The sequence below is a fragment of the Pieris brassicae genome, chromosome Z (assembly GCF_905147105.1).
Source record: "Pieris brassicae chromosome Z, ilPieBrab1.1, whole genome shotgun sequence".
Lineage (NCBI taxonomy): Eukaryota > Metazoa > Arthropoda > Insecta > Lepidoptera > Pieridae > Pieris > Pieris brassicae.
In genome coordinates, this window is record NC_059680.1 from 8,715,480 (window position 1) to 8,727,032 (window position 11,553).

General features: G+C 33.0%; 1 protein-coding gene across 2 annotated transcripts in view; it reads left to right on the plus strand.

Moving 5' to 3' along the window:
* LOC123718724 (CUB and sushi domain-containing protein 1) overlaps positions 1–11,553 on the plus strand; it is a 48,729-nt gene that overhangs the window by 30,350 nt on the left and 6,826 nt on the right. For both annotated transcript variants that reach the window (XR_006755062.1, XM_045675466.1), the window contains exons 3-9: positions 1,431–1,640; positions 3,262–3,357; positions 7,180–7,302; positions 8,765–8,928; positions 9,252–9,378; positions 9,583–9,732; positions 10,953–11,129. Coding sequence is in view for 1 of the 2 variants with exons in the window: in XM_045675466.1 (XP_045531422.1) it covers positions 1,431–1,640; positions 3,262–3,357; positions 7,180–7,302; positions 8,765–8,928; positions 9,252–9,378; positions 9,583–9,732; positions 10,953–11,129 (1,047 nt within the window). In the remaining variant the exon portion in view is untranslated. The remainder of the gene's footprint in view (positions 1–1,430; positions 1,641–3,261; positions 3,358–7,179; positions 7,303–8,764; positions 8,929–9,251; positions 9,379–9,582; positions 9,733–10,952; positions 11,130–11,553) is intronic.

An 11,553-nucleotide genomic window follows, 5' to 3' on the forward strand; every position in this document is an offset into this window, starting at 1 on the left:
TTTGTTATGATTAAACTAATGAACCAAACAACGTATATTAATTTAATATTTTCCGGGTTATAAAACCAATTTTCGCAGTGAGATGAAATTAAGCTGGCGCTTAATAATATTTTTAGGGTTCATATTTGCATTTCATTGATATTGAGTTAACGTTTCTCCCCCATCCATTAGGACTTAATAACTACACTAGATTAGCAGCGATGTGCCGACGGAGCTTATAGGTTGAGCTCTGTAAAAGCTACCTACTAGAAGTACTTAATGAATTAATATTAACAATCGCAAAAGGGAATAGATGTATTATATATTCCTTAAAACTGTATTTAGTTAATTTAGTTCGTTCGTTCTCTTGAAGATCATTTCAACACGATTGTTGAACCTCTTTTAAATTGATTCAAGACGTCGATAAAAGGAAGGAAGGCAAATGGAATATAAGTTATATTAATATAATAAATAGAAACAATTATTTTTAGTTTTCGAATTGACTTGAATTGATCCTGTATTGTTTGGATAAATGGAACCAAGAAGCACTCATACACCATTACATTAATTAAATATAACAATGACCATTTGCGAAGAAATATGAGTCATTGTAGCAAAAGTGCAGACAGACATGTGTGTGTATTTGCGTGTATATTTCTTACATTAGTTTAGTTTAGTTTAAGTAATTATTTTAAATTATTACTGCGAAATTAGCTGTTCCGTATTTAGTCCTAATGTTAAATTCAGCTTATTACTATCAGAATCCTAGTATTGACAAGCGGATATTTTCAGAACGAGAATGCACTTGACCAGTAATACGTCACATTTTAAATTATCAGTTGAAACCTAAATCTCTTACCAACCTCGCACTATTAGTTCTTCGTTGAATATGGGCCAAATGTCTTAAACTGTGCTCAATATATAGCCAATTCGCTAAACAAAAGATTAAGTGAAGCTTAATAATTGTTGTATGAAACAATATCGTGTTTATATTAAAATATGATTGAAATTGTATATAAAAGCATTATTTGTTAATATTATTAGCATTCAATTTTATTTGGTTTTATACACCACACAACACATTTTAGTATTGATCGTTTTATAACGGAAACTTAAAACAACTGAATACACATTTCCTGTCAAAATAGTACATTTAGCATTTAAGTGGCCATTATTATTAACTAAATATTTAACAAGTTTGTATCTCAGTCACCGTAACAAGGTCTTTCATAGTAAATCATATTTGATATGCATTATTTACTATTTGGTAGTTAAAAGTAAAAATAAATATTATCAAAATGTGTTCATGGATTAACATCAATATCAGACACGTTAAATACAATATAATAAAAATCTCGGCTCTTGAGAAATCTGTCTCGTCTGAACTTAATTACTAACACCAATTCCACCACTTAACGACTGTTTGTGTAAATTACCTGACTTTTTTACAGGAACAAATGTAGCATTCCGCAAGCCAGCGAATCAATCAACAACTGTACGGGGTGGTATGGCAAGTAATGGTAATGATGGCGAAAAGACCACGGAACATGATGGAAAGAGGTGCACGGAGACACAGAGGGAGGCTTCTCCGTGGTGGCAGGTCGATCTTCTGCGGCATTATGCTGTGAAAGTTGTCAGAGTTACAACTAGAGGTTGCTGTGGTAAGTATTATTCATTTATAAAATCTAATATGGTTTGCATTGCTAACTATCCGTGAATTGAATGAGCGATAATACAGCTTTTAACTCATGCTTTGTCTCTTCATTGTAAATATCAGTAGGTTATTCACGTACTACTTATGAGCGCCTTACGAGCAGAAACGCAAGTTGTTGACAACGGGCGGGCGTTATTATCACCTTACCATGCACGTCCAATCAATAGGAAGCTGACAAACTATAACTTAAGATCATTAACAAATATAGAGAATATATACACGTCACCTACTTATTTTTGGAAACAATCTGTACGACTTCGAACTCATCTAATTGAATCAATATTCCACCTAATGCGCCGTCGATCTAGCTATGTATAAAGAACAGGGGGAATCACTCACTGGGCTCTACTCGTTTTTATTTTTACTTTTACGTCTATGGATTTAAAAGCAAAGCTTTACTTTGTATTTCATATAGTAAAAAATATTTTAAAGGCACGGCATTGGACGTTTTATTAAAGAGCATATCTACCATATACGCTACTACAATATTATATTATAAGGTTCTCAGAGCGGAGCTATATTACGGACTATCTTGTTAAGTTCCGAGAAATGTATATGTCGGAACAATGGCGCTGATATCGGCCGCCATTTTTATTATAATTTTATAACATCAAAATCAATTTAGTTCAGAACAGTCATATTCTTTATATGATTCGCCGATATTAATAAATCTACAGGTGAACAGACTTTTTGACAGTTAGATAGTATACTAGTTATATTAAAAATGACAGCCGATACCAGCGCTATTGTACCGACATATATATAAACATCCGACGTATTAACTAGGATGAAACTGAAGCTAAACTATTGTCTAAATATATTTATAGCATTTTTTCATATACATTATCAGTATAATATTTTTTTTTGTAGTTAGCCTGATGTTTATAAAATTTAAGTGAACAAGTGTGATAAACTATTTTGTCGGGAACACCAATTAATTCCGCCGTAATCATTATGATTGATATCCATTAGGATTTAGAACCATATTAGTTTATTTCAATGATAATTATAATATGTTCCTTTGTTTCACTAAATGACAATAGTTTTATGATAGTAATCCTATCAAATGCTTGGATTGTTAAGTTGGTCGAAATAACACGTGATTAGACTAATGTGAAAGCGACCGTGATAAAATTAAAGTGACCAATTTTATTCATGATCGTACATTCTTTTCCTTAATTCTTAGAGCAGTTTGTAAAACATTTTCATTCTATAGCAATAGTATATATGTTTATATATGTTTAGCTCTAACATACACTTACCGTGGTTCAGTTGGTCGTAGTGATTTTAGTATGTTAATTAATTTATGGATTTAATTGTACTAACAATAACAGTTACTAGTAGAATTTTTATGTAATCGCTTATACGCCTGCGTTTAATTTTTCTTCTTCTGCCTGCGTCCTACAGAATAAAAAAAAGAACTTTCCAAATGATTATTACCGGGAATCAAGTAACGGGGTTATAGGCTTTGCCCATTGAATACAAAACCACGAGATATGGTTTAGTAGGGAGGAGAAGTCGTTTTTATTAAGAAATTATCTCAATTTATATTCCGCCTTTCTGTGCAGGTCATCAACCGTTACAGGATCTCGAGATACGAGTGGGAAACAGCAGTACCGATCTCCAGAGAAATCCTTTATGTGCCTGGTTCCCTGGTACCATAGGTAAGTAATACCTCAAAGCAACCATTTATGGCTGTTAAGTTTTTATTAAGTTTCTTTATCTCAACGATTTGTACGGGTTCTTAATTAACAATTACATTCTGTAATGTTCAATGTAGTTTGTCCTAGTACAGGTTGCTTTGTTTTGAGATATTATAAGTGACATGACTACTAAGCTAATTATAGATACATGTATTTCTACGCGGAACTACATATTTAGTGGAACACTGAGATATGTAACACATATATTTAAGATCTTGATTGATTAAGAACAATGCGTAAACAATATTTACAGTTGCGTCAAAAGCGTTCTATTTCCGTTTACGATCTCAATATTTGTTGCCCAACGCACTTACACCACTTCCCAACAACCGGTCAGTAGTTCATTCACAGTTTCATTAAAACCACTTTGCGTTTCCCCAACTTCTTCCCCACTTTTCTGAAAAGAATTTAGAGGTGTGGTAGTTGACCAACTAAGAAGTACAATTGTTAGTTGGCCTCGACAGTCTACAGGGCTAATGTAAAAATATAACTACATAATTATAATATAAAATCCAATACTCAACGATGCCTTAAGTAACTATATCTTGTTGTAACCACATTTTAATATATTTTGCAGACTAGATACATTAAACGTCATTTAGGATATAATACGAATCTTAAATATTGTCTCTATATATGCCTATAGGTAATTTTGAATTTGATAATATTCGCTTAAACTTTGGTAACTTTAAATCGTAACATGGCTTTTAGTGAAACGTCAATTTTGTATATAGGTTCCATTTTTAATATGAAATAAAAGTTACACCGGTACCTTTGATCATTTCCCCACAGCCGTTATATATATATATATAACGCGTATATAACCCGAAAATTCATTTTTTTCTGATGGAACGTCACCTAGGGTTAAACGTATTATTCAACGTGCAGGTGTTCATTCAATTGAAACTATTATTATAAAGTAGAAGAGCTTTTTTACATATATTTTAACACGTAATAAATTTTGCTACCACTTAGAGAAACAGGCATTAATGAACATATAATTGTCGCAATTTCGCTAAATATTCTACGTAAAAACACGTTAAAACTTATTTTAAAACGAGTCAGCAACAAAATAATCAACTACCACGTGCAATATGTCTCAAATCGACGAGATTACTTCGGAGCTCAGTATTGGCAATAATAGTAATCGGATCTCATCTTTTATTGCCTGTGCATTCAAATCATATTTATACCACGTCATTTCATATCGACTTATTGATTACTACCTACAGTAGAATAGTTTTATTAGATTTGAAATAAGTTTCCCTAACGGATATAAACATCTACGTTATATTATTAATTTAACTCAACTAGCGCTTTACAACAGTCGTGTTTAGCAGTGTAACTATAGTTGTGTTACTCCTTTTTAAATAATTTATATACAATATGTAATTTTAAATCGAAGTATTTATTTTTAGGTATGTGTCATAAATCAATACTATGACCTTTATTTGTGATCAGGTTATGCTAATATTGGATACAAATATTGATATAAAAGTAATTTAATTTCTTCTATAATATACATGTCATGATATACATCTCCCAAAAACTGTCCCGATTTTGATCAAATATGGACTGTGGACAAATATAACCAAAACAACGAAGGGAATCCTGTATTACTGTCATCTAATCCTTTTACTTTAAAAACGCGTTTATGTTAAAATAACAAAGACTTCGTATTGTAAGTAATAATAACATTCAATTTCTCCGTGTTCAAAAATTAATTAGCACAAACATTTTCATTGAATGAAATCTGTAGTAGCGCCCATCAATGAGAAGAAAGTGGAAAGCTATTCACAGGCTCTCACAAGCGCTTACTTGAGAACCGGTGTAGAAGCAGGCTAATGATTCGCACGCCGGCCTCTAGTATTGTCTATGTTAGTTATCAACATAGATAATTATTATCTTAATTCATGCTAAGTATTCTAATCTAAGACTGTGGAGACTATCGAAAATGTGGTTTGAGTTCCGAAACGAAAAATTTCTTGAGCCATTTTCCATCTAATGTTGGTCCTCCTCAGCTCCCTCGATCCAGCCGGGCCTAAATTCTGACCATAGGCCACGTTGTACAGTGGTTCTTTTTTTTTTTAAATTACCGGCTTATATAGCCGGTTATGAAAGCGGACATACCTATGTCAGCGGATATGACTAAAGATAATATAAACTTAATTCTTCTTACAAATGCCCGACGATCGGTGATTATTGAAATTACGGTCGTCGCCTTATAATGCTATTGTAAATATTAAACCCAGACGTAAACTGTTTAAAAAGGGGTAAATTTATGTATTAAGATCAACTAAACATCATTTAAACACGGAAAATATAAGGTATTAATCTTGCTTATACAAATTGTATATTTGAGAAGATATGTAAATGAATTTATAATTTAATGATATATGTAAATTAATTCAGCTATTATCAATATAACATTATGGTAACAAAATGTTTATGAAGATGCACACCTCAGTCTTCATTTTCTCTAATGTTCATGGAAAATTTTAATATGTGCATGAATAATCTGAATATAATCAGCACGCAGTGAACCGCTCACACGTCAATTATATAATTAAAAAAATAACTTTGCGTAACCCAATATCTAAGTCGTTACATAGACTGACTAATTAGTCCAAGAACTCTTGGGAATGTCTACAGTCAAAATAGACAATTAAACGTGAAGATTATAAACGATAGTAAAAAAATTTGAATGCAACATCCTCTTTTAATATTTCATTGCTTTATTTTGCTAATAAGATACAAAAAATCTTTAACAATAAGTAGACATACAGCTTGTAAATCGTATTTTAGTTTATTTACTGGCAAGCTTCCTATGGTGAGATTCAGAAACGAGACTTGCGGGAAACCGGGCGTCTTGCCTCTAGACGTTGTAATCTTAATTTCACGGAAGATACTACTGTCCTTTTATAGAATTATATTCCGCCGATTGAGGTTGTAATAGTTATCAATAAAATATTGAGAAACATTTTTATTTTATTTATACTCTTTCAATGAAACGACCTAATCACTTGTTACCGAATTAAAAAAATAATTAGTATTTTTGTTAACAATCAGAGACGAGTGTGGAAAATCAATATTTTATCATATGCATTCATAATGACCTGAAACGATTTGTTTTATTGATTTTATTTAATACACGGAGATATTATACAGCGTATTCATATACAAGTAATTTTGAAAATAATAACATCGACAAGTCCACACAAACCACTTACTCTAGTTAATTATAGAGATGATGTCGAGATCATTAAAAGATTGTATAATTGTCGGCAACGGCTTCTATGAATTAAACAATCATGCCTATATGGAGCATATCTGCTATAATAATAATCTTTAATTATTGTCGTGTAGGAAGCTGGAAGCCAGCCATTGTTAGGTTGACCTTGGCGTAAGCTGGACGAGTGAATGGCCCGCAAACGGCACTTCAACAATAAGATAGCATTCCGTATTTCTTTTCAAAGGAAAACTTTAGAATGTGATAATTACTAGAAATACCTAGTAAATTAAATGTTGTACTAAGAATTGTTTGTTGAGTTACCATTTAATGAGAATTTAAATATGTGAACCATAAATTCAAAGGGGAGCTAAAACATGTTAACGTCTTAACAGTTGACTAATCGGGAATAAAATTTCGTTCCTGAGTTGCAAAGATCTGTTAGAAAGATATTAATACGAGTAGGAGAATCAATAAAAAATCGTTTTGAGATTAACATTTTAACCTGTTCCTTTTATATTAAGTTTGTTTTAAATGAATACTTGTTTCAACAGATGAAGGAATAACAAAGACTTTCACATGTGCCCGACCGCTCATCGGACAACATGTGTTTTTGCAACTTGTTGGCGTCGAAGGGTCCCTTTCGCTTTGCGAAGTTGAAGTATTCACGACTGAGGGTGAGTATTGCCGCAAATTATAGTAAACAAATTTTAGTAATTATAGTATTACAAGACGGAAAAACTAGTATTTGTCTCAGTTGTGTCTTATCTCCCGTGGGTTGTGCATACAATACGAATTGATGTCCCCATTGAAGATATTGAGACATGTTTTTGTTTACATACATTTTGGAAGGTATCTGTTATGAGCTTTTAAAAATACATTTAATTGATACGCATTTTCCTCAATTACCTGAATAATGGATACAAAATACTAAATCGGATTATTTCATTCGCGCTAAATCACGATTTTAATTAGAGTATTTTCAATGTTGTGTAAGCAGATTATCATGTATTTATAACAATAAATAGTTTATTTAATTTAATTTAATCGTTAGTTGATTTAATCCTCAAAAAACATAATAAATAAGCCATGTGTGTGAAATAATCGATTCGCTGAAAAGGAATAATGAATACCTTGGTAACACTGAAAATGTTTAGAAAATGCAAAACGGCTTAATGTAGCAACTTGCCAATACTTTTATTTTGAAGTAATCTCCGTTTCTCTACACATCGTCGCATTCGATGGAACCACTGAGAAAAGCAGTGGGCCCATTCTTCCTAAGGGGTATCTTATATGGCATTTTCGTACGCTTTCACCGCATTTTCAGGGCTCGTAAAGCGAATACCTCGAATTTTATCTTTGGTTCTTGGGTTAAAAAAAGTCAGGACTGTAATGACGAATTATTTCGACACCTGCCATAGTCAAATATTCACCAGTCCATGCGAAGGTGTTTTTGGTCATCGGTTAAATTATGGGGAAACTATCTGGTACAAAGCTTCCTGACGCCTAAATGTTTGTGTAATATTGTTTGAACTTGACTCTTACCAATGCCCAAGCTTGCCCCTATTTGCTGATAGGTCACTGTCCTATCTTCTTCTATCATGTACAGCACTGATGCTATCTGCAGTAGGCGCTGTTAAAGGACGTTTCTCACGCGGATCAGCATTGAGATTGCTACTTCCACGCTTAAACTCGTTAAACCAATTGTAAATAGTGGCACGAGATGGATCTTCATTATGTGCTAATCGCAGCCTATCATAGCTTTGTTGTTGAGTAAGCCTACAACGAAAGTCATAATAAATCATTGACCGAAAATTTTCTCGCGTTCAGTTCATTTTCACGTGTAACAGGAGTTTTAGATTTTCCAATTCACAAAAAGAAATGACGAATGAATGCGATGCACTGAATTAGGTTACCAAAGAGTTCCAAAATTGAAATTCAAAAAAGGTTTCATTAGCAATGTGATCTAACTGGCCCGTTCTAAAAAAATTCAGTGTTATGCACGTACTTTATTATTACAATTACAGTATTTCTCCATAATATTTAAATTTGAATTATTTACGTAGGAATTAATGTTATATTAACGGCATCTATTTTAAAGTCATTTATGATTGTTTATTGTATTTCAATTACGTACAGAATTTTCGAACGACCGGTGTGCGCCTCCCGGAACCTCAGCTGACGTAGAGCTAGCAGCTTTTTCAAGAACCTGCTACGAATTCAATGTTGCCAAGGGCGCATCGTTTGAAGATGCGAGAAAACAATGCCAGTCACATGGTGGTGACTTAATAAATGGGTTTCAAGTGAGCTTTTCTTTTCAAAATTCTCTCCAAAAACTTATTGCTTTTAAGAATTGGCTCGTAGCTTTTTCCTGATTTTTGCTGAACCACGTATTAGTTATTGTGAGCGCAATAAGCTCTGAACTAATAATAATAATAAGTAATTATTTCACGTGAACCCCAATGTTTTATTTATGCGTAATTTTCAAATTAAAACTAATTTATTAAAACTTCATTTTACAGTGTATCGAAATATGTATTAAAGACAAATGTTACCTATAATATTTGTTATTTTAATTCTATATTAATAACTGTTTGATCACTTATTTAATATTACTTTTTATTAGGGTGCAACATCAAGTTATCTCATTCAAGAATTGGAACGTCGTAAATCACAGCTGAAAACACAACTTGTATGGATAGGCGCACAAAAGGAGCCTGGCCTTACGTCAAGAACATGGAAATGGGTTGATGGTGAGTTCAATTAATTGTATATCTACGCCATCGAGTCACATCCAAAAGTTCTATAGAATTCATTTTTTTATTACTCTGAAAGAGAATATACTGGTAGTTAAATTATTAAAATGATTTCAGTATCTAACTGATAATTAACTTAAGGAAATACTTATTTCAAAATTAAACACTAAACGCTGGACTCACAAGCATTATGATTCACAGGCGAAATAGTTTCTAAGCCAACGTGGGGCAAGGATCAACCAAACAATTACAATGGCGAACAAAACTGTGCCGTATTAGATGGCGGACGAGCCTGGCTATGGAATGATGTTGGATGCAATCTGGATTATTTGCACTGGATCTGCCAGTACCGTGAGTGTCTCCTTAATAGGTACATATCTATAATCTTATTTAATGACGCAACAGCGACCGTATTCTGAACTATTTGGTAAAGGTTACACCGACCACGAATTGAAACTTTGAACGAAATCTATTACATACCTTCCTGATATGAACTGCGGGTAATAATTTATTTATTTCTTCAGATTAATATATGCCAATATAATGTATAATACAACGTTAATACTTCCTATATCAAAGTATTGATAATATATTAGAACCTTATGCGAACTAGTAACTAGGCCGTGAGTTCGATTAGGGAGAGAGTTATTAATAAATGTCGGTTTAGTCTAGACTCTTCTGATTCGATTTCAGTTATAGATCTTCCAATTAGATAAATACCTGTAGTAGGTTGTGTGTTTCATTTCCCTCGGTGCCTTTAATTATTTGAATTTATACATTTAGATATAAATTATATAAGTTTCGTAGTTTCGAACTTCTATCAACAAAAATGTTTCAACACCAAATAACCAAAATAAGTGAAGCCTTATCTGGCTTGGGGGGTTAACAACAAAATATTTCTCACGCACAAGAGAAGGAACAAAGTTACTTTTCTTTAATAATTGGTTTCCCTGTTCACGTGTATTTACAGTATCGCTGTCGTTTTTTGAGAAGCTCGTCTATAAAAATTCTGTATGAATTTGTTACTGCAAACATCTAAAACTACTAGATAGTTGCTATTTGTACAGAATGATAAGGCCTCGCTTACGTAATATAAATTTTAATCATCAAAATTGACAATTACCGTCACGACGAAATTTTTTATTACAGTTAACGCTGCTTCAGGCATCGTATAATTTCAATATATGTGTAATGCAATTGCGAATTAATTCTTGATGTTCAATATCTTTGCTCTAGAGTAGAGAAACTACTGATCTACCTACAAATCTCGAACAATATAAAATGCCTGCGGTTTCATATGAGAATGTCGTGTTGTTCACACAGCAGCAAAGCGAAAGTAAACCAATGCGAAATATTCACATAACATTTTACTCGACTACATTGTCAGTAATTATTCTCTATGAAATATATAACTACCACTGCCTAATGGAGTGTTTAAACTTCATAATCGATTGTGTATGAACACCTTTGGGTGTTGGAGTAATAATACAATCATGGGTACATTGTTCTTTGCGATAAATATTATAGATGTAGCAGCGGCGTGATTAAAATAAAGTATCTTCATCCTACAGTGCCGCCATCTTGTGGGAGTCCTGATAAACTACTAAACACTACGATCGAAGGGAACAGTTACAAAGTAGGAGCTACAATTGCTTATAAGTGTCCAGAAGGTCATATGCTGATTGGTGACAAGACCAGGGAATGTAAAAAGAATGGTTTTTGGTCAGGCGCCGCTCCTAGCTGCAAATGTAAGCATTATGTGTTTAATTATAACAATTGGTACAGGGTAAGTCATCATTGTACACCAGGTCTTATTAATGGAATTGGTTCATGCACAACTCACTTAACCATTATGCATTAGCATTATAAATATTAAGAGAACTATGACAAAATTGAATACAAAATCGTGGGGATCAGTGGCACTCTAGCTATTGGAATACAGAGTACCGATGATGGTATTGATTTCTTCTTAGGTTGGCAAATCTAAACCTAACAAATATAAATGAATCAGAGGAAGAAATGAATCTTTTTTTTTTTTTTTTTTCGTCAGGAAATGCTTTTACGCATATCCCTACGGTATTTTACACCAGCAGGGATTATGTGGGACTCAGACTTAATAAACCCTACCCACTAAAACCTGACGGATGACTTCAGCTCGCCAAAGGGCGACGG